We start from the raw sequence: 23,399 nt of genomic DNA, 5'->3' as shown, positions 1-23,399 counted from the left end.
ATTAAACGGGAGATATGCCCACCTACAGTACAAACAGGATGCCAGTTGTGTAAGTGAACACTGTTTTATTTATAAAGCAGGGGAGGAACCAATATTTAAAAAGTAAGGGGGGCTGCCCTGCCATAAAAATGACTTAATGACCAGATACCATAGACTGTGCATAAAGAGCTGGACACAAATTCATTTTCATCACATGGAAGAATGATAATCCATCTTCCACATCCAAGTAATTAAAGTGCAAATTCTCATATGGCCTATGAAAAAATTGAACAGAAATTCATTACAGGAAGTGACATAAATTGCTGTTTGCCACATTGTCTATTTTCATCCTACCACTGTGGGAACTGAAGTCAAGATTTTTCAAATTATACAAGTATTGGCTTTTACAGTACCCGGAGAAAAATATTAAAGAAAAGTAAAGCAGCTGTTATTTAGAATATTACCATTATGACCAACATAAATGTCTCCAGGCTTCTACAACAATTATGATGCAAGACATCAGGTTTTGCTTTACCAGGAAAAACTTTAACAAATAATAGATACGATTTAAGAAAATATTCCAACATAAACTGTTATTCTATGCATTTAGGACAGTGTAAAAGTTGATGTTTAGACTCTTACCCATCAGGGAGGCATCTGATCATTAAGAACCATCTTCAGCCACCAGAAGAAGTGTGGGTCCTGCTGCAGATGGTCAGACCCCCACAACAATCTAGGATTACAAATAGACAGAGGACACTGAGACAGCCTGAATAAATGTAAGCGTGGCAAATTCTCAAAGATGCTTGGAACCTACCTGCCAAGTTCCTTGAAAAAGGTGAGTTTTCCATCGCCGACTGAAAACTCACTTTTTCAGACAGCACCTTACTCCTTGAATTAAAAAAAAAAAATCTAGAATGGAGCATTTGAAGCTGTGTTTGCCTGTTTGATAAATGTTTATGTACTCTATTGATTCTTGCACTTGTTCGGGTAATATCTTCACAGTTGAATGCACTTATTGTCAGTTGCTTTGGACAATAGCGCCTGCTAAATTCATTTAATGTAGTATGTGAGAGTAGAAGTGCCGCTGCTTTAAAGGTAGAGGGTGGTCACACTAAAAACTGATTTGATATAGTTGAAGTTAGCTGATAAATAACAACTTTACTTGGTATTATCTTTTAACGCATGCTTCCCCCACAAGTGCCTTCAACACTGTATCATAGTTGCAGGATGACACCAACTGACTGTGATTCCATATGCACCCCGTGAAAGCTTTTGCTCCAGTTAGGAAACCACATGACAGTTGCATATTTTATAACGGCTTGTATTCGAGTGGTTAAAGCAGGAAGAGCAGAGATTAGGATAGCAGTACTCTGAGCTTCTCATGGGCTACTGGGAGTCAGTAGATGGGGTGTGAGAGAAATGTTGCCTGGGAATTGTAGCAGATAAATGACGACAGGAGCCATTAAAAAACAAGTTGTATAAGAATTTTGCTGCAGTCTGTAAATCTCAGGAGGGAGAAAGCGCACAGCCACAGGACCAGGCTCTGGCTCCAGTGAACTTCCTGCACCAAACGGCTGCCTGGACAAACTCAGAAGCTGTTATTTTGACTATTGAATGAAAATAAACTACTAAACTTCTAAAATCAGTTACACAAATATATACAGATAATGCATGATTCTTAGAATGGGGTTTTGGGATGGGTTGTAGTCTGCATAAGTGGATGAAGTGCTGTAATTTGCTTCGTGAAAATAGCTTTATTATTTTGAGTAAAAAAAAAGGTCAAGAAACAAAGAAATTCGTATTTATAATAGCATATATAAACACTAACATATTGAATATGCTGATGATATCCAAAAAACAAGTTTGGAACAGCCAGAACTGTATGAACAACAAAGTGCAGTGCATATCCCAGTTAAGGCCAGGACATTGTCAAGTGGTCGAGCAAACGAGAAACGGAGATCGCAAGGTCAATCTTACGTTGGAAAACATTGGCAAGAGCTAGCATCGATCTCGGTACACAAAAAAATAACATTTTCTTTAGTGCAAAAAAATTGGCAGGACATGTGTGTAACCTGTACATGTAAACCAGTGTTTTTTTTGTACATTTACCTTTTTTTCTGAGTCAGGATTAACTGAGGCATGGGGCGTTTGCCAGAACAAAAACAACACTGCATATTTCAGCAAACAAGACAATAAGGCATTTTTTTACTGCAGTGTACGGATGCGTTGATTAGCTGTGTCGTACACAACCATCGGCTGTAAAAAGAACAGAAAAACATGCAGGCACATTCACATTTCACCCCAATCATCCCCAAAGTCAAGAGTGCATCAGTGCAGACATTTACTAAACATTTCAAATACAACTTAAGGGCGAGATACATTCATTTTTTTAATCAATTTGGTGCTGCCCCACACACCCACACACCCACACACACACTCTCTCACACATTTTTAGCTATCGTGAAAGGACACTCAGAGCTGTTGCACAATTACACATTTTTCAAGTAAATCCCAGTGGATTTTTTTCAGTCCAGAGTCAGCTCAAATGTCGTCATGATGTCCTGCTGCATAGTCATGTCAATACAGCTCATCTACACAGAGAGAAAATTCAAAGTTTTCCACAAGCGCAAACAACAACGACTCAACTGAAACGTGGACAAAAAGGTAACTCACAGCTTCTCGCCTGCGACGCTCCTGTTCCCTTTTCCGGGCCATCTCCCTTTCCTTGTCGACCAAGAGCTGTGTGGCCAGAAGTTGTGCTTTGTTGGGAGACCGCTCGACAGCGTCGAGGGAAACCTCCGTGCAAATGATCTCAGGTGAATCGGGACGCTCTTTACCAGGTTGTGGATGTTGTCCTGCTTTACACGGCCACGGTAGGCTGGACAGAGAATGCCCTGGTTACTTGGAAGTTGCCAACTTTAATATTGGCTTTCGAGATTCTGAAGAGGATCTCTGGTTTGGCTTGTGAGGTGTTTTAAAAATAATTAGCATTTGGGCGCTAAAACCTTGCAGTGTAGTCTTGGTATCTTTTAAACTGACTTGCTTTTAGTCTGAGAAATTAAATGAACTCAATTCAGACAGGAATTTTAATGTTTCTGCTGGAATACCTTCTGTTTTCTGGAGCCTCCTGCTTCTCCTGGTTCCCTTCGATCAGTTTCCTCTTCAGTGCCTTTTCTCGTTCCTCCTTCTCAATGGCGGCCTTGCGGAAGTGCTGGAAGCTCTCCTTTGAGGTCTTGATTGCAGTCGAAGAGACCGACTCTCTCACCAGCTTCGCCCAAGACTCTGCATTTTTCAGAACAATGTCCTGAACAAGGGAAATAATCTCAGTGTTCATTCAAATTCTATCACAAATTGTGGTTGGAGGCACCAACATGGATCAGGCCCTACACCTTTAGTAATGTACTGTGGCCACTGGTGGCCCTCAAAGGGCGTTATCATGGATAATACTTTAATGCCCTCTGGTGGAGGAAAGATAAATTGTATTCACCAGTATTTAGATTTTTTTTTTAAAGTAGTTGCTGCCCCATTTAATTTTTGAATTAACAATCAGTCAGTTGGTCTTACTAAACCAGAATTTAATAAAAAACATGTGACAGAGCTTATTTAAATAAAACTCACTGTTGCATCCACTCTCTCTGCATCCTGATCTGCAGATTCAGTCAACAAGTCAGGAGAAATATTTGGAATCTGTATCAGTAAACTCTGTGAAAGAATACTTACCTTTTTGGGATTTTGGGTTTTTTCCTCTTCAGCATTCTTACTTGCTGTGTTGGCATAAGGCACATTAGTCAACTGACTGTCAGGGGCATCCTCAGGGTGTCTGAAATCTGGGATAATCACTTTATAAATTGGTGTTCTGCTAAAGTATTAGTAATAAAGGGTCCAGTAGTGACTTACTATCTTTGGCCTGCAGTGGGCTTGCTCTCAGAGGGGACAGCACTGGGCCCTGATGAAACGACAGATTTAATTTTAACATTCAATATCATGTCAAAACTATAAACTTACACCCAATCAAAATCTGTTTTTTGAAGACTTCCAGTGGTTCAACTTCTCACCTGGCTACAGTGATGTACAGGTGTACTCTATGATCCTGTGATATCACTTTTGGGCGTGGTTAGAGGTGCAACAGGGCACATTTCAAACCACAACCCTCCAGAGAGGGCAGCAAAATACTGCTTCTCAAACTGGTGCAAAGTTAGTGTAATGCTTCAATTGTAAAAAAAAATATTCAAGTAAATCTAAATTCCTTGATATAAAATAGAACATTTATCAATTTGTGCATCTCATGAAATATCCTTTGTGCTTCTGATACAAATGTATAATAAAGAGTCTACAAACGGAGAAAAAAAAAACTACTGAAACCATTGGGCCAAAATGTCTCCACACTAACAAATGAAAACAGAATTACTTCTCATTTGAGTCATGGAAATGAATATGACAAAGTGGAAACTAAGAGTGGACCTATACAGGGAATCCAACAAAAAAATAAAAAGCTTCTTCGGCACATTGTACTCTACAGGAAAACACTGCACTGATCAGTGAATTTGTGCGCTGGAGAACGATATAACTACGAACTAGAACATAGCTTGTGACAAACAGGTGTATAACGTCTACAAAGGGAGAGCGAAGTGCTGCGTCATTCCGGCTGATCTGACAGAGGCTCTTAGGTAACAAAGGCAGAAGTAGATATAATAAGTAATAGTGGCAGGTATGCAATTGCTAAGATGATACTGATGAAGACCTAGAATCCACACACGTTGATCTGCTTGCTTGTGCATATGCTTGAAGAATAAACTAAGAAATGTCACTCTACCTGAAGACATGGTCCCTTTCAGGACTCCTCATTTGACTGGCATAGCAAAGCTCAAAGAATAGCTACAAGATAGCACATCCACTTTTGATTCTGACCATTTAAATACTATATGGATTATGTTGGTCCCTTCTATACTTAACTATGCTCTAACACTAGGTAACTGTTTTCAATGTGGAGATGAATAAAAGTCAACAGAATAACTCCCCACAAGTGTGTCACAAAACATAAAAAGCAACAGTGTGTGTCGAATTTTGCTTTACCTCAAATCTGGCAGAAGCCCACCCCAGAAAAACTCCCGGAGACGCCATGGGGGACAGGAGGGCAGACAAATCTGCGGAACAGTAAGTGACAGGGCAGATCTTTTATCACTTCGTGGCTGAGCCTGTTTATACAAACATACAGAAAGCTAGTGAACGGTAGAGGCGACAGAAGTTAGGAAGAAACAGCATGGCATAGAGTTTGAATGAAACCCAATTGGGGGCGTCATACAATAAAACCAGGATCAAAAATGGTGGGTAACAGTAAGTGAGCCAGTTTTCGCTCGCTTATCTTGTGTTTCTGAAGGACACTGAGCAGATGGGGCAATTAGAGAAGGAGGGGGGCAGCCTGAATTAAGTGGATGTTTGGAAAAGGGAAAATCTCAGTGAGATACATGTATTAAAGAAGCTGATCTGTGAGTGCAGGGCTTTGGAGACGTATTGATGCTAATCTGCCTCTAAGGCTGGGAAAGACAGCAAACAAAAAAAGTCAATTCAAACACTTTCAAAATTGCTTTTCAATTTGGGCATAGGGCTTTACTCAATGTTCTTAACAGAAACTATAAGTGAAATTAATACACATTTCTTTTAGAAAAATCTTGTTTGCCTCTTAGTTGACGGACAAAAAAGACACAAACATACCCGGAGGTGATAAAGTCGGTTTATGATAGGTCTGGTCTGCATTTTGGTGTGTTGGGTGACCTTTAGTTTCTGCTTCCAAGGACAACGCAACAGGAGGAGGCTTACAAGTCTTGACTGATGCTTTTGTGTCCGTTATCTGCTTAATACTGGTAGCGCGGGTGACCTTTGACTTGAGAAACAAAATGACACTCTTACCTTTAATTGTCAACAGCAAATCTTACAAAGAATCATTTAAATACTCTTAAAAGCAAACGGGGAGTGTCACATACCTTCGTCTTAACCTTTTGGCAAGATTCTTTACTTTTCTGCATCTTGGGTTTTGGCACTGAAAAATATGCACATTAAAAATATTGTCAATTGAGTCACAAATTTATTTATCAAGAATAATGATTTAAAAAAAAAATTCTCTGAAGTGATAAAATGTGAATTAACAAGACAATCTACTTAAATCTATGATAAAAAATTTTGACAAAATAAATAGCAATAATAAAAGTAATTTTGTCACATCTTACACTACTTTCTAAAAATCAACACAAAGAAACATACATAGGTAAACAAACAACTCCAGATGTTGGAACTGGTCAACAGTTTCTATGTGCAGAGTTATGACTCTATATGGAAAATATAAAATACAAAGTAATAAATTGGTGTCTCACACCAGAACTGCTTTGGGTCACTGCACCAGAGTGTAGTGTAAAGTTGTGTAATATTTGCAGACGTGTAAAGAATAGAGGAAAAGTGGTTACATTTTGAGTAAGGGCTCAGAATGTTCTTTCTGTGCAAAGCCCTGTGCACTCAATGAAACGGGTTAACAATGAGCATGGTGGTGCAATGTGAACACCAGCTGGTCAACTGTAAGATGTACCACAAGGAGCCATGTTATCCAAAGGGACCTAGTGTTTAAGAAGGCCAATACTAATACACTGTCTAATTGTACTGACTCATCCGAATTGCTTATCCGATGTCAACATTTTAGTACCATTTATGTAGTAGACCAAGGGTTATTGAATGTCCCCTACAATATAACGACTGCTCAAAAAAATTCAGGGAACACTTAATCGTGACAGTCTAACACCAAGTAAGTTAAACTTCAGGGATCTAAATCTGACCATTTAGGAAGCACGAGTGATTGTGAATCACTTTCAACTGCGGTGGTGCTAATGACAGTGACAACAGGTGCAAAAGCGAGACAACCACTCAAAAAGGGAATGGTTTTACATGTGGTGGCCACAGACAGTTGCTCTCTCCTTATCCTTCCTGACTGATTCTTCTCTAGTTTAGTGTTCTGATAGTGTCCTTCTCACTAGTGGTAGCATGAGGTGGTCCCAATTGGGTTTGCTATGTCTTCCAGCGGTCACGAGAGCATGGTGGATATACCAGGAGACTGGCTGTTCCACGAGGAGAGCTGGACAAGGCCGTACACGGGGCATCGACCCGTCAGCAGGACCAGTATCTGCTCCTCTGTACACGGAGGAACAGGAGGAGCACTGCCAGAGCCCTACAAAATGACCTCCAGCAGGCTACTGGTGTGCATGTTTCTGACCTGTCAGAACCAGACTTGGCATGTCCGCCAATGATGCCCCGTTCTCTTCACAGAAGAGAGCAGGTTCATACTGATTGAACACATGTGACATGCATGAAAGAGTCTGGAGACGCCGTGGTGAACGTTATGCTGCCTGTAACATCATCCAGTATTACCTGTTTGGCAGTGGTTCAGTGATGGTGTGGGGAAGCATATCCTTGTAGGGTCGCACAGACCTCCACATCATAGCCAATGGTACCCTGACTGCTGTTAGGTACCGGGATGAAATCCTCAGAGTTATTGTCATATTTACACCGGCACAGTGGGCCCTGGGTTTCTCCTGGTGCAGGACAATGCCCAGTCTCATGTGGCCAGTGTGTGTAGGCAGTTCCTGGATGATGAAGGCATTGATGCCATTGACTGGCCCTCTCGTTCCCCTGACCTGAATCTAATTGAACACCTATGGGACGTTGTGTATCGGTGCATCCAACGCCGCCAAGTACCGCCACAGACTGTCCAACAGCTCAATGAAGCTCTGATCCAGGTCTGGGAGGAGATCTACCAGGATCCCATCCGATGACTCATCAGGACCCCAGACGGGAGTCAGGAGTGCATACAGGCATGCGGAGCCATACGCACTACTAAGTCACATTATGTGTTGCTGTGATTTGCGCAAGTTGGATCAACCCTTGATTAAAAAATTTTACTTCGGTTTTTGGAGTGATTTTGAACGAAGCTCTCAATGGGTTGATGTTTTTGGTTTCCATTGTTTTGTTCTCAACAAATTATACAATTTACATCAGTAAAGATTTTCAGCCTGAATAATTTGTACATGAAGATCTGATTTTCAGTGTTCCCTTAATTTTCTAGAGCAGTGTGTTTCACTACGATAATCATAAGTGCACATATTTCATTTATACAGATAATAGAATGTGTGTGAGAAATGGGTTTGAAAGGTTGAAGTAAAGCACCCAGGTGGATCGTAGCAACATGGATATTTGGCTAATTTTCTATTTTGAAAGAGATTCCTACCCCTCAGGGGAAGGAATAAATGAAAGTAGAAGAGGTCAGAATGCTGAAGAGAGCAGCTAACCTGATTGAGAGTCACTGCCTTCAGAAGTGCTAGAGTGACTACAACTATTGCTGTTGCTGTCAGAGCTGGATGAAGACGAGCTGCTGCTGACACTGAGGCCAGGAGAAGCCACAATATTAGCTAATAACAAAAAAGAAAAATTAAAGTGAAATTGTACATTTTTTACTTAGATGCGCAATTGTGATGATAACAATGTGAATAAAAAATTCAGGTCTTACCCACTGGCTTGTTTTTCTTCATCAAGTGCGGCTCTTTACTGACAACTGCTGAGCTCCCAGCAGCAGTTACTTTCCCAGTCTGCGGTCCCCCCGTGGGCTTCAGCAGCTTTTTTTCTGCAGAAGAAAAGAGATATATCCATTCTCATAGTAAAAGGAACATTTGTAAAGCCTTAAAAAGTAACTTACATAACTTTACAGGTTAAATCTAACAGTGAAGAAGGCTGTGTTTGGAAACTTTTAGCAATACAGGGCTGAGTTGAAGTTACTGTTTATGTTCTTGCTGCATTTCCTCAGACATGCTGCGACAAACTGCTGCAGGGCTTTCAGCGTGGAGGGCTTGAGCATTTCAAAGTCAACCTCCATCTCCTCTAGAGTAGAACTTTGCAGGCAAGACTCTCTGGCATGAATGATCTTCACCAATTGGCCTAGTTTGGCACTAGGCAGCTTGTCGATGTCCGCTCTCAACTGCTTCTTCTCCTGGTAAGTCATCGGTAACGATGGGGCCACATCCTCACATTTTGTGGGTACACTTTGAATATTGGGTCTGTTGCCATGCCTAGAAATACACACAAAAGATTTACTCTTATCCATATCACATACTTTAGCATACTTAGTTCACTATTACTTAGACTAAGTGTAAAACATAAAGATTATTAGATTACCACTCACAAAGCAGAGCTCTTGCTGTTGGTCACTTTTCCGACAAGAGATTTGTTTTTTGAGGATTTTAACTTTAGTCCAGCAACGTCCTTTTCTTTGGATCTCTTTTCCTTTTTCAACTTGTCTTTCTTCTTTGGTTTCTTCAGGGGGTCTTTGGTCAGTCTCTTCAGCTGATCACTGACAGCTCTCAACTAAGATGCCAGCCAATGATAAGACAATTAGGTGAAATGCATTGGAGTGTGTAACTCAAAAAGACATTTGCACTATCGCTGGCAAGCATGATACCCACCCGCTCCTCAAGGCTGGCCAGCTGCATGGCCACTTCTTCTGATGAACTTTCTTCCTCTGAGGAACTTTCACTTGAAGAACTTGCTGAGGTTGACAGACTGCCAACTCTATCTCGTTTTCCACTGATAACTCGCTGCTGAGGTAGGAAACAACCCTCTGGCTCTTGAGGAACATTTAAATAACGAGCCTCAAAAATGTCCTGTTAATACAAATAATAATGAAGAAAATATATTAATACTTCAACTTAGAGGTGACCTAGGTCAATCTACATGGTGCAGCCTTTTCTAATTCAGCAGCATTTGTTCTAATGAAGCCCAATACATTCCTGATATTTTCTTTATTATAAGCCTTTGTGTTCATGTATGCCCACATTAATGTCCCAAAGCACCCTGTTGAAACATTGGAGCCTATCATTACGAAAAAGCATCACAAATGTCGAGCAAATGGAAAGCAATGACCTCATTCACTTGATGACAACCATGTTGACAGTGTGCATAGGCAAGAAAAGAGAAGAGAGTCACTTTCCCTATCAAAACGGTCACAATTATCAAGCTAAATGTTAAGGTTTCAAATTCTTCCCAAAACATTTTTAACAGGACTTATGAATACATAAAAATGTATTTTGATGAAAAACCTTAAGTATAAACATGAATTTGACAGCTGATATGGTAGAATGAAAAACAAACATTATATATAAAAATAATTGAATAAATCCACACCTGCAGTTTTCTTGCCATGTAGACCACCTCATGTGAAGGCGGATTGTATTTGTAACAGTTGGAGAACATCAGTCGCACATCTGCAGCAAATTCATTTGTATTTGCATACTCTCGCTGATCCATTTTTTTCTGGGGATGTAACATTTTAAGTCAGGAAAACTGATAATAATAATGTTATACTCCAATTTGTTATAATCAGTCGTTTTACCCTGACGGTGTTCAGGTCCATAGGCTGCTTGATGATGTCATGGTAGTCGTGTAGGCCCAACGCATCTGCATCAACGGGTGTATAAAAAGGCCATGCACATGCATAGTGCCTCTTAGAGAGCATCTCCCTCAGGATATCATTGCAGTACCTGAGCTGCTCCGACAGTCTGACCTTCTTTCCCTCAAAGGCAGGTATGTCCTTCTTAGGAGGTTTGATGGGCCTGCCGCTGCCTCTTCTGTAGAATAATGTACATGGTGCTGAATGCTCCTCAGCAGGGAAGGCCTCACTGCTGGTGATCACTGAGGTGGTGGAGGCTGAGGGGTCTGCTTTCCTCTTCAAACCTTTTTTAATCTGAATATTAAGAAGAGGTTGAACAACAGTAAATCATTATATTAATTAAAGATTGACTAAGAATTTACTATTTGTTTTACACCTTAACCTTTAAAAGAAAATCAGGATCAAGGCACAAACAGGTTTTGGAATTTGCAGTGTGATTCAACATTGGTATACAGTTCTATTAATAATTCAAGTTGGGGTAGGGCAGTCTGACGATCTTATATCGTGGACGATCTTATTATTAGGTATATGATCTGCTTTTTAGATGAGGTTCTGCATTGCTGTGGAGAATGTGGATACCGTAATGATTAATACAAGATAGTCTTGTTACAGAAAACTACATCATGCATTACAACCAACAGATATAAAAAAAATTACCAGTATAATAACGTTTTTACAAAGTGTTGCATTATGGGTTATATGTAGCTTTTTTGATCTTGCTAACAAGAGGCTAACAAGTGTTTTGAAGTCTGTCCATAAAAGTGCTTGTTTGGTACAGTTTAACCCGCAGGAGTCTGTGACTAAAGCTGCTAAAGAGGAAATAAATTGTTGAAGAGTAGTAGAGCTCTGAACATCTCCTCGACATCTTTATGCAGAAATGAACCAGAGAGAAGTAATCTAACAGAATGTGCATAGAGACATGGCCTTCTTGTTACAGCCGCCTTCAAATTTGGTATGCAAAGTGGACATCAGTGAAGCCTCCACTATGTCCCGGGGTAAAGTGGGCAGTCTGATGAGCCGCACCACAGGGCGGTTGCAGGTCCGGTCCTTCAATTGGACGACTGTCCTCAACCTGCCATCTGCTCGGGTATGACGTCATTCACTGTTCCTGCATGCGACAGAGCTCTTGTAGTCTGCTGATCTAAGATGAGGACTATAGTGCCGACAGTGATGTCTTCTTTCTATGTATTCCATTTCTGCCGTGATTGCAAGGTGGGCAGGAATTGCTGTATGAAGTGCTGCCAGAAATGTTTAGCCAGGAGTATGTCTCCACCTCCTTTGGCTAAGCAGTTCTGATTTAGTTCTCAATATCCAGTACTTCCTGCGCAGTTGTTAGCGCCAGGATGATGCAGCTGGATGTCACAATGCTGGATTAAGAGCTTTGGGGCTGGCTCAGGCTGTCACACCTGCGAGGTCTACTTCCCACTAGGATCAGGTCAGAAGACTCATCGTACTCAGAACAAAGGGTAAGCAATCTATTGCTTGCCATGATGGTCTTTCCTTATATGACTAGCCCAAACTCCTCAGGAAAGCTCTTTCGGACACCGGAGCATGTCTAATGAAGGCAAACTCTGCTTTAGGGAGGTCGTCTGCAGCAGGATAAGCTGTGCTGTTGGCAGCCCCGTGCAGCAACTGTGTGGTGGAATCTAGGACTTCCTGATATGAGCTGAACTGTTGGGTGTCAGGTATTGAAGGACTGGTTGCTCCTGTAAGCAGACGACAAAATGCCATCTTCCTTAGCTCTTCTGCCTCTTCTGTAGGTTCTCCCTCTGGTGCCTTTGGCCAGAGGTTGGCTCACAGATGAAGAAAGGGTGGCCCTCCAGCAATTCTCTCTAGCGAGCTGAGCCAGATTTGTACTGCCGTACAAGTCCTAGAGTGCGCTCCTGGGGGTTAGCTGTCTGAAGGTTGAACCACAGTATGCTACTTTCTGACCAAAGCTCTCTTGATAGGTTGTCAATGACTGTGGACACATTGCTAGCCCATTGCTGCAATTGAAAACCACCAACCATGAGGAGGGATTGCAGTCGGTCCATTAACTGCTTGGCTTGCGGAGGGGAGGCTCTGCAAACAATTATCAACATTGAAACAGAGTTGTATTGACAGACGGGCATCTTCTCCTGTCTTTGTGTGTCTCTGGACATGAGCTTGGAGTGCAAAGGTGGGGCAACATGGGCTGAATGTTGCCCTGTAGGGGAGCACCTGCCAAGTGCAAACAGAGTGGTAAAGAGTGGGTTCCTTGTCACACTGTTTGCACTTGGCTTTGAGGGTACATTTTTCCACTTGATGCTCACGGCAACATCTCCAACATCTCTTGTTCGTTTTGAACCACTCCGTCTTCAGCTCCCTTTAAACCCAAATGGTTTAGAGTTGCTGAACTGATTCAGGTAGTGCGGCACAGATACCCCTTTTCCACCAACGGGAACCAAGTTCCAGTTCTGGGCCGGTGCTGGGGCCTGGTTTGTGTTTCCACCGGCAAGAGAGCCACGTCATGACGTCACTGTAAACGTCTGCAAACGTCTCCACCTTGCGATCAACCTCGCGGCAGCTTCAATCATAACAACAGCAATGGCAAACTACGTCGCAGTTCTCCAAGTGTTGGTCCTCGCTTTGAAAGCCTATGTTGACAGCCAAACACAACTGCTCGCACAAATTTGTGCTTCTTGTCCCTCTCCTGTGCTCGGATGCTATGGTCGGAGATTACGCTCGAGACGAAAGGTAATTATCTATTACGTTTTTGTTCGAGACAATTGGTCTCCTCCACGGACCACTGTTTTGTTTTTGTGTCCATGGTTTAAAGCGTGTTTTTAAAAATGGTGGTCAATGTTTTCGTTGGTGTGGTTTGGTTTCGATAATTCCGCCCCCGACCCCCTACGTAAGCGGTTCCCAGTTTCAGACCAGCTCAAAGCTGGTGCCGCTCTGGAACCAGTTTTTCCGTCCGGGAACCGGTTCTCTCGTGGTGGAAAACAAAAGAACTGGTTCCCGATTGGGCACCGGCTCCAAACCAGCCCCGATTTTGCCTCGGTGGAAAAGGGGTAAGAGTGGCAGAAGGGACAGTACCTATTTGGCTTCTCCTGTGTTGTTTGCTTTGCAGCTGCAGTAATGGCATGGAGAATAGTGGTGGTCTTCTGAGACTTGTAATCAGTACGCTGGTCTTTGCGTGGAGCATGCTTCTCCTGACCCGAGTTGGTACAGCCTTCCATCCACCTGTACACTTCTTATACTCAAACCACTCAGCCAGATCAAGCAGAGTTGGTACAGAAATGTGGATAAGGGTCACAAATATGTAGAATTAGCTCTTAGGTCGTGTAGCAATTTAGCTAATATGTGAGATACATGTGAGCCACATTTCAACTCCGTCCAGCCCTGGCTTCCTAACTGGTCCAACTGTTGAGGTTGATCATACATCTCAGTGAGGGCTCTCAATGTATCGCTGAATGCTGTTGCTGTACGAATCAGCAATTAGCAGTGCTTCTTCAGTTTTTCTGCTCGGTCAGTGTCTGCAACTTAAAGCACTCTGAAGCATCAACGCAACAAAGTTGTCCAACGCGAGCTTCAATCTTGCAAACTCGCATGGGTCTTCAAGTTGGGATGTTGATTTAGGTCCCCAATAGGTCATTACCTTTAGTGGATGTCTAACAAGTGAAGGTTGGGCCTGAGGCCACTCTGCTGAATAAAGGCAATCATAGAGATACCGGCGGAGATTGTCCGGGTAACAACCAGGCTCCAGAGTGTGGCCATTTTTTGTCGCACATCACACACGCAGCAGACAGAGACATACCTGACCCGTGTGGCAAAGGCACAGAGAATGAACCGGTCGAAAGTCTGGTTGTACCTCCAAAATCGATGGCGGCAACCCTTGTTGCCGTAAGTGTAACAAATGTTTCTTTGACAGGCTATATGTAAATCCCATCACTCAACACCTTGTACATCATGTACACAACATGATTTACAGTGTTCAACAATATACTGAGTACAGTACGAGAAATTAAACATTTGCTCATTCCATTCTATTCTCATTTTGTTACATTTTTCTACTGAAAAGGAAAGAAAAAGAACAGATATGAGTACCATTAAAGTACTGGATCAAGAAGAGTAGTAGTAGTACTGTCAGCTTATCTTAGCAATACCCATCCCTTTTTGGAAGGAATACCTTGTTCAATTTCCGTGATAAAACAGCATGCAGGCAGCGGCAAACCGAAGCAGTGAGGAGTCAGAAATGATAATACAATTTAACAGTGCTTATAATATAGTCAAAGAGGAGCTACCATTTAGGTCCCAAATAATTCTCATGAAAAAGCACCTATATTCCTGTTTAAAGTCATTTACATTATGTGTTAAGAAATTACCAATGTATATGGGAACTGTCAAGAAAAGGTTTAACCAGTGTATTATTGCAGTGCCAAAAGGTTCAGTGAAAATTTTTGGGTGCACCTAAATGAAAAAGTTAGGCGCACCAGTGCAACCAATGTAAAAAGTTTGTCTGGAGCCCTGAACGGTCATCCCAAAGCCTGTACGGATCATCAGGAGCACAATGGCTACAATAGCAGGACAAGAGCGATCCTCAGGGCAGTTTGTCCTATTTCCTCCTATTAGGAAATTGTGTCTGCCATCTTGCCAATAGTAATGATCATCATAATGTACTCTTCCACTACGCTGTTGATAAGGGCCAGTGGGCCGACTATGGCCATTACCGCGGCGATGATAAGCCTCATCAGGAAGAGAGCGGACCCTGTCATCAGGCTGACTATAGGCAGCACCATGATCCATAGCTATACGCAGGCTGATCCGGAACAACACCAGGTGCAAGGGCACTCCCTGTCTTCTTGTTGTTTCATCCGTTCCACTGCACTTGAGCCGTGAAGCCAGAGGGGACATTCTATCTGGTGTTTGAGAAAATATTTCTTTGTAGCGAGGGGATGATTCACCTGAATTAGCTGCTGAAAGCGCTGCATCCTGGGTAACCCTGCTCCCGTCAGACGGTCACTGAGGTCGAGTTGGCTGCCTTGAGGGTAAAGACTCATAACTAAATGACACACTGACGTGGGTCCTGATGACTACTAAGCGGCATCAGCTTGCTTTTGGGCGTAGGTGTGTATTATGTCATCCTCGTGGCGCCTGGGCGGTGACATGACAGATGATGAAGCTAGCACAGCAGAGCTGGAGATTATCCCTGTGAGGCATTGCACATCTTGTCCCAGTTGGTCATGGTCCTCTCTCATGCTACGAATACTTTTTAAAACATCAGCAGAAGTAACCTGTTTGACCTGCTCATCAACAGTGGTAGTGGTAGCTAGTAGTGTAACTGACCTCATAGTCCTGAAGATATGATGGCAGGTGACTGCGCCGGCATGGATGGTCCTCATCTCGCTCTGGGTCTCTCCCATCTGGCCCGAACATCTTGGGCTGGAGCAGTTGCTTTGATACGGTGTTGAAGGAACAAAAATTGTGTGATAGTGTGTATTGTGGATCAATAGATGTGGCATCAATCGCTTCAGGGAGTCGGATCCGGACACTAAATTTGTCCTCAGATGAAAGTGGAGACGAAGGAGGGATGCAGTGTCAAGGTCTGGAGTTTAGACTTTTATCTAGATGCAGTTCAGCATGCCAATGGCAAAGTCCATCATAATGTCTGATATAATTGTAAAGGATGGGATTCCGAGAGGATTCACTACCTCTTATATGCGATGAGATCACAGGAGTGTGTGGCTTTGATCCTTTGATTATCAAGAATTGTTATAAACATTTTAACTGTGCAACATTACGCAGTTACTCATCAACAAGCATTTAGTATACAAGAAGCGAATAAACAACACAAATCAAGCAAGTAAAATGTCCAAAACTGTAGCTAGCAGTAGCTACTGTAACTCAACTCGGAAATGCTATTACCGGCTAGCTCAGCTTTGAACCAAATAATTTGAATAGACAGAAAACAACTCTCAAATACACTTACTGCTAAATAGAAATAGAAACAGACTGACTTTTTTTTTTTACAATCTTATTTCCTATATGTGTTTGACTCTTAAAGACAGTTGATTTCTTTAGTTAAATTGAGTATTTGATGTGCAAGCTGCTTGCAAACCATTAAAAACACTTACTGCTGCATCAATTTGTGCAGAGAGCTGTATGGGTGGGATGAACTGAGGCACATCAGGAGGGATGACCGTCACCATTTGTTGGAGAACAACTTCTGACACAAGGGATCTCTGCTTCAAGTCCTCTGCATGACAGTAGGAAAAGGATTTTTAGATGGTAAAGAAATCTAACCTAATGTCCAGAACAAACATTTTTGTCCTAACATTGCCGTGTTTGCTGGCAAACACTGTGGACAGAATGGAGCGAAATGATGGATTTTGGGACATGCATGACCGGCCCCCACTGGGCACTGGCGAGTTTGCTTAATTTCTAAATTACAAAAGCAATAAGGTCGTACAAAATGTCTGTGAAGATTCAGTCATATAAACCAACAATTTAATCTATCAATTTTAAATAGGTAATATTAAACAACATCAAGTGACTCTTATATATATATATATATATATATATATATATATATATATATATGCACACACATACCTACCTGTATTTGTCTTTTTTACTTTTGCTGGTTCCTTTGGGGTGACTACTGTATCTTCACACTCTTCCGTAGGCATTTGGGACACTTTCTGCAAAAAAAGCTTCTCTAGAGTCTGAGCCATGAAAACAATGTCATCTGCAGGCTGTGGAAAGAAAATGTAAGCATTACAAATAAGTAAAGAAATACTTTCCAAAGAAACTTCAGCACTGTACTAAAACATTTAAAAAAAACTGCCACTCTGGGTGAATGTAAACTACCCAATTTGCATTATACGCATCACAGAACAGAAAGAGATTTAAGGGGTCAGTAAGCAATTTTATACTTTTTCTTTTCTTGTTGTTGTGATTTTACTGCTCTGGCCGGGCTGTCCTCGGGTATAGGAGTCCAACGCACTAACTACTAGGCCAAAACCACAGAGTTGCAGCGCCACCCTCAAGCACCGGTCTTAACGTGTCGACGAGTGATGTTATATGCATAGTGCACACACAGTGTTGTGTGGTGGGGTCTGCATCATTTTTTTGATTTACAGAGCCCGGACTGCACGGAAAACCTGTATATTTGTTGAGGCACACACAAAAGTGACAGCTAACGGACGGTGAGTAAATACTCGCTGATGTTTACATAACATGTATTGTTTCGAATCGCTTACTGCCTCTTTAAATGAACACTATGCCAGTTTACAGACCTACTTCTGCATTAAAACAGTTCCTCACGGGTAATTTTCAGTATGTCTTTTATTTTTGAAATGCACTCTTAAGTTATACATGTTGGGTAATTTTCTGTCCTGCTTGTTGTTGACGTGTTTAAGAGGGAATGTTCAATCTTTAGCAAGGTCGCCTTATTGAGCCAGAAGCACATGTTGCTAGGTTAGGCTGCCCTTTGGTGTACATTGTATTCAGCAAAGGCCATGAGACAGAGAGTTTCTATAGACAGGAGCCACAGCGAGATTTTTACGTAGATGCCAATGCACTGACCACTCTGTGATCTGTGTAACAAGCCAGAAATCTCCTCAATATTGAACTCCTGTAATAAACACTTATGAGAAAAACATCCACTCCGTCTCCGTCTCCCTGATTCAGTATCAACTTCACCAATTTTTCCCCATAACTGTACAAACACGTTGATGTTATACAATGCACACACAAAAAAAACAGTATTTTCTTACCCGATTGTACATGTAGCAGTTGGTAAACATACTGTTGAAGTCTTGTAGGCACTCATGTGCTTCGCAGTAATATTTGTTCTGAAGACGCTTCTTAATAGTTCCCAGATCCATAGGATTTGTAATAATTGTATAATAATCCTGAAAGACAACAGACACTGGCATTAATACACCAGTCTTTCCTTCCCAGATTTCATCCAAACGGAACTGATTCACCAGGACAAATTACTTTAACAGAGAAAGAAATGTCATGATTAAAAACACTGCAGTCAGGCTGGGATACTCCAACTTGGATCAACCAATTCTAATTTTACGACTTACTGGCAGACGCAGTGCTACTGCATCAACAGGCTGACGAAAGGGCCACGAGAATTGATGCCTCCATAAAGCTTTGATCACCACCTTCTCCAGATACTGCAGCTGATTGGTTACACGTCCAGGCTGTTTGGTGTTGGTGACCGCCGGAGGAGGAGGATTTCCAATCACAGTGGGACAGGCGTTCACATCAGACATTGCGTTGTCCGAAGGCCATGAAGGGGGAAATTGTCTGAAGTTTGCCTTCCTTCAATTTAGTGCTCATCAAACGCTTCCCTAAACGAGGAGTGAAGAGCAGTTTCAAGCGCTTCAGGAAATATGGTAGTAATGGCAACAGTCACAGTCTTATCACTACATCAGCGCTGAAACTTAAACTGCCTTTATGCCCGACATTTTCAGAATATGAACAAGCATTTATGCTTAATGTGACTGCATTGGTGTGAATTTTCATATTCCTGCTACAAAATTTAACCTTACACACCATGTACTGAGAATGTGAAGCTTTAAAAAAAAAAGGACAGGTCTGGAGATATACTTTGAATTGTCAACAAATCCTAATAAAAGATAAAAACTAACAAATAACTGACCCTACCAAAAACCATTATCTGTGTTGCTTCAGATATGTATTAATCTAGATTTGAGTCTAATCCCAGCAAATATTTACCCCTGCTCGACTAAAGACTGCTAAAAACCAATGTGGTAACCCACTTTGGTAAATTACGTAACGGTTTCAAAATAAAAACGGATGTTCAGGAGCAGCTTAGTGGATTAGGTATGAGTACCACAGTCAGAGTGGGGGAGTCAAAAATGATTGCTAGTTTTGGCCTTTTCATTGGATTTGTTGACGGATAAATATTTTTATTTTAAATTTTTATTTAATGCATAATTATATGGTGGCCTCAGAAAAAAGGCATTCTGAAATATATCATCACTGCTTCGATGTTATTAGGGTGTACATGACGAAGTCAAACTACAATCCTGAAATAGTCTTATTTAGGAGCTCAGGATGTCAGTTAGGTTCCCTTTTAAGAGCCGCCTCTGATAGTTCATCTGATCCTAACTCAGTTAGTCATTGAGCCTACGGATGAGATATGATCACCTGAAGGCAAATCCAGTGTAATTATGGCCTAAACATTTTTAATCTTATATCAAATGGAAAAGGGGAGACATGTCCCAATATGTACAATATTAGCAATCACATCCCCCTCTATGAAATGGCATGGTGAGTAAATGGCTTCATTGTTGCTTACAATGGCATATTTAACATGCCTCCTAAATGGGCAGCAACACTCTGAATGATATGAATGATATCATGTATGATACTGCCACCTACAGCATCTCTCAGATACTGCACCAGTCAACATTTAAGCTCAACAACATTGGACCAAGATCCATGATTCTAACACGTTGAGAGCCCAGCACCCATATAAGTCAGCCAAGCAACTGGGTTATCTTACCGTATATCATATAAACTGGACCCATAATTTACTTCTCAAATATTCTTTGTATTTACTCAAACTGGTAACAAGTGTATCATTGTCTATTACAAACAGAAGTTTGCTGTTCGAAAAAGAATTTTAAAACTGATCAAATGGTCCACTCCACATGTTCATTCTTATAAGCACTTTCCAAAAGTAACTAAACTACATATAAAGTTAATAATCCAAACTGTCAGGCCAGTTCATAAAGATGGTGGGCTATGCAATCTGCAAAAAAAAAATGTTTTCCTGTCACATTGATTTTCTCATTTGCAACCCAACCCAAATAATTTACATCGCAAATTCTGTTTTATCTTTGTATATCATTTTATTTGATTAATTAAAAAAAAAAAAATCAGACAAATTAACAACATTATCATGCATGAATAAATCCAGTCAAAATCCAGCGCATTTTACTCTGGTCCGTTTGTGACCCACACATCACTTACTGACCGATGAGCTCCTGACACTTTGTGTCACAATGACCTGGCGATGAGTGAGTCATTCACTTGCAAAATTGGAGGTCATATGCTATTTGACATTGAATTATTTTCATATATTTATATAGAAAAGAATAAGCATTGGGGACGACGACATGAGGAATAAAACCATTAAGTGACAGATCATTACTGGTGCATTATGACTATGTAATATATATAAATAAACGGAACAGTTCTAGGTGAACCTCATTCTATTTAAACCAAGTTTAAACTGTTGCATGGTCAAAACCTGGCCCACATACCCAACCGATAGAATAACGTTTAATTTACAAAAGAGAAAGCAGGGTGACCAATCAGAAGAAAATCAAATATATATTAGAACTGTAAAAACATAAATAAATATTGTGATACCAATATTTTAAGCATTTAGCTAGCTAAGGTTCAGAAAAAATCGAAACCATTCGGGGGAAAGCGTATTTGCAAGTTGAGCCCCAGTATTTGAAAGTCGATTCGTCAACCCACTGACGGATGTATCTCTTCGCTTTTGGTTTTTCTAAACATGACGCCTCGCCGCATGCCGCAATGTTGACAGCGCTCCGGCACAACACGTGAGGCCACCGCCACTCCCACCGGCCAGTCAGCGCACACGGCGTTAGCCAACTAGCTTCCACACCACACAACCGAGGGCATGAGTGCGTCACGAGCGTGTAAAGGCTGCGACCGGAGGGGGGGGGCGGGGTTAGCAGAATGTAGCACCGCAGTCAAATTCGTGGCGCAGAATGTAGCACCGCTAGCTTACCTCGCGCAGTAACATAAGCTAGCATGTAGAGTATTAGTACTGTAAAAAAAAAAAAAAAAAAAAAATGCTAGCACTGCGGGGACTAGCGTTCGTTAGCTTGCTCGCTAGCTGCCTCGTAGTCGGTACTCGATGACGAACGACATTTCGACATGTCACCTTCACCTGTGCAGTGTGTAATTTTATCATTGGCGACGAGGCCGACGGCTTTTGTCAAGTGCATTATTTTTTTTTTTAAATATCACGAAAGCGCCGGACGTTAGCTGTCTTATGCTTACGTTAACGCTAGCTGTGTTGTGCTAACGTTAACGCGGCTAACGCTTCCACCCCCGACCCCGGAAAGCGCCGGACGTTAGCTGTCTTATGCTAACGTGAACGCTAGCTGTGTTGTGCTAACGTTAACGCGGCTAACGCTTCCACCCCCGACCCCGGAAAGCGCCGGACGTTAGCTGTCTTATGCTAACGTGAACGCTAGCTGTGTTGTGCTAACGTTAACGCGGCTAACGCTTCCACCCCCGACCCCGGAAAGCGCCGGACGTTAGCTGTCTTATGCTAACGTGAACGCTAGCTGTGTTGTGCTAACGTTAACGCGGCTAACGCTTCCACCCCCGACCCCGGGAGTTTAAAATGTGGCTGCGTTGACGTTATCGGCCCCCCGGTAACTCAAGTCGCCTCTCTCGAATGTTAGACCCTAAGCTAGAAGTTAACGTGAAACTACGTGTGGCGTTGTGTCGAGCGTGAACCATGTTGGCATTACCTTCCAAAGATATCACGGAGGGGCAGGGGGGGGGCTCTCGCGTTCAACTCTCCGGCGGCAGGCGTCTCTACGGTAACCGCCTCAAATTTATACCCCTCGGATCGAGCCTCTAGGACTGATTGGTCAAAACGAGACATACACGTGTCGCCGTTCGGACTTTTCTGCAGAGGCAGCGCTCCACAATTGCCGTCATGCGACAAGGTACAAATTCGGCGCGTCCCCTGCGATCATGCCGCTGCGTCTTTAAAGAGGCAGATAAACAGTTTTGTGGAGAAGTTGTTCCAAACAAAATGGCAACGTCCGTGCCACGGAGGGATCCTGGAGCGTTTATGGCCGAGACTGACTTGTCAGTCCTCATGTTAATACAGTCACTCGTCTCGAGTGTCCGCCTGTGTGTGTCAGGCTGCTGCGGCGGCTCACAGACCGGGGCTCTGCGAGCTGCTTCTGCTAACGGAGAGTCAACGTGTCCGCGAACGGCAGGGGGACGGACGACTGGGATGTGGGCGGAGCGTTGCGTTCACGTGCAGACCCAGAATCGGGAAAAAAAATAAACAACTTTGTTTAATTGGATAGTTAAGTGATTTCTAAGTGGGGTTGTGTGAGTTACTTATGCATAGTTAACATGTCGCCTCATGGAGATGGTGATCAGCGATATCATTTAACGGAGTTTGGAGTAGGAATGGAGCTCTACTGTAGCAGAGGGGACCACCGGAAAACGTCTTTTTCGCCACATTTTTATAACGTTACCTAAAAAAAGGAAATATATCTGATCGGTTGTCCGCTAAAGGATGCTCTTTTTTTCCACTGCTTCAATTTGCCGCTAGACCGACGTTTAAGTTTGCACTTTTTTTTCAAGCATGCATCGGCCATGTTATTGTGACCCACTCATACAACCCCACTTCAAAATCACTGAACTGTCCCTTTAATGCATATGAGGGGTGTCAGCCTTTCTCTACCAAGTAATATGAATGTTAGCTGCATGATTTGTATGCTCCAATATAGGTCAATTATCTAAAACCACTCGTTGGGAGGGGTAACAGGCTTTTTACTCGTTGCCAAGTTAACTGTTAAGCATAATAGTTGTTTTTTAATACGACAACACAAAATTAATTACACAATTGACCAGCAAGTACAATCTCGAAAGTTGGAACATAAATATTAGAGTTTTTTATGGAGAGATTACATAGTGTTACATTCAGTGGAGCGAGTCTGGAAATTACCAGGAGGCTTGTACTACGAAGCAGGATTTGTCAAAGTCACTTCAGAAGCTGGCACTCTTCATACTGGGGTAAATCACCATGGTAACATAATGCTGAAAAGCAAACCTAAGATAAGAGCTAAGGGATCATAGCCAGTCACCTGCTCAACCACTGACCAATCAGATCACTGGAAAACCAGCATTATCATTATACAGGTTC

The 23,399-nt window shown here is 42.1% G+C and overlaps 1 protein-coding gene and 1 long non-coding RNA gene across 3 annotated transcripts; one reads left to right on the top strand and one right to left on the bottom strand.

Annotated features, from left to right (window-relative positions):
* Positions 1–1,716: 1,716 nt before the first annotated feature.
* On the bottom strand, positions 1,717–22,419 carry brdt (bromodomain, testis-specific). Of its 2 annotated transcripts, XM_047336865.1 has the most exons (21): positions 21,982–22,419; positions 18,517–18,786; positions 18,199–18,336; positions 17,037–17,175; positions 16,555–16,676; positions 15,767–15,874; positions 10,403–10,753; positions 10,195–10,323; positions 9,477–9,674; positions 9,197–9,378; positions 8,794–9,083; positions 8,528–8,641; positions 8,310–8,429; positions 5,964–6,019; positions 5,695–5,863; positions 5,056–5,126; positions 3,880–3,928; positions 3,703–3,809; positions 3,090–3,286; positions 2,656–2,860; positions 1,717–2,573 (listed from the first exon to the last, which is right to left on the bottom strand). In XM_047336865.1, the coding sequence occupies exons 2-21, from the start codon at positions 18,706–18,708 to the stop codon at positions 2,508–2,510; spliced, it is 3,003 nt and encodes a 1,000-aa protein (XP_047192821.1). In that variant the 5' UTR covers positions 18,709–18,786; positions 21,982–22,419; the 3' UTR covers positions 1,717–2,507. The 2 variants fall into 2 exon arrangements, with proteins under 2 accessions (XP_047192821.1, XP_047192822.1); XM_047336866.1 differs by lacking the exons at positions 1,717–2,573; positions 2,656–2,860 and adding an exon at positions 3,601–3,629 and having other exon boundaries at positions 3,139–3,286.
* Positions 16,231–18,085, top strand: LOC118318342. The gene is made up of 2 exons (XR_004795680.2): positions 16,231–16,708; positions 17,106–18,085. It is a non-coding gene; the product is annotated as an uncharacterized LOC118318342 (long non-coding RNA).
* Positions 22,420–23,399: the final 980 nt, after the last annotated feature.

Source organism: Scophthalmus maximus, chromosome 13, assembly GCF_022379125.1.
Source record: "Scophthalmus maximus strain ysfricsl-2021 chromosome 13, ASM2237912v1, whole genome shotgun sequence".
NCBI classification, from domain to species: domain Eukaryota; kingdom Metazoa; phylum Chordata; class Actinopteri; order Pleuronectiformes; family Scophthalmidae; genus Scophthalmus; species Scophthalmus maximus.
This window is presented reverse-complemented; position numbering and strand designations above follow the sequence as displayed.

Coding starts and splice junctions, on each gene's coding strand:
- brdt (XM_047336865.1), bottom strand. CDS start 18,708: ATGTCTGATGTGAACGCCTGTCCCACTGTGATTGGAAATCCTCCTCCT. Junction 5,127..5,694: donor ACCGACTTTATCACCTCCGG/GTATGTTTGTGT, acceptor ACTGTTCCGCAG/ATTTGTCTGCCCTCCTGTCC. Junction 3,810..3,879: donor CCCACTGCAGGCCAAAGATA/GTAAGTCACTAC, acceptor TGATTATCCCAG/ATTTCAGACACCCTGAGGAT.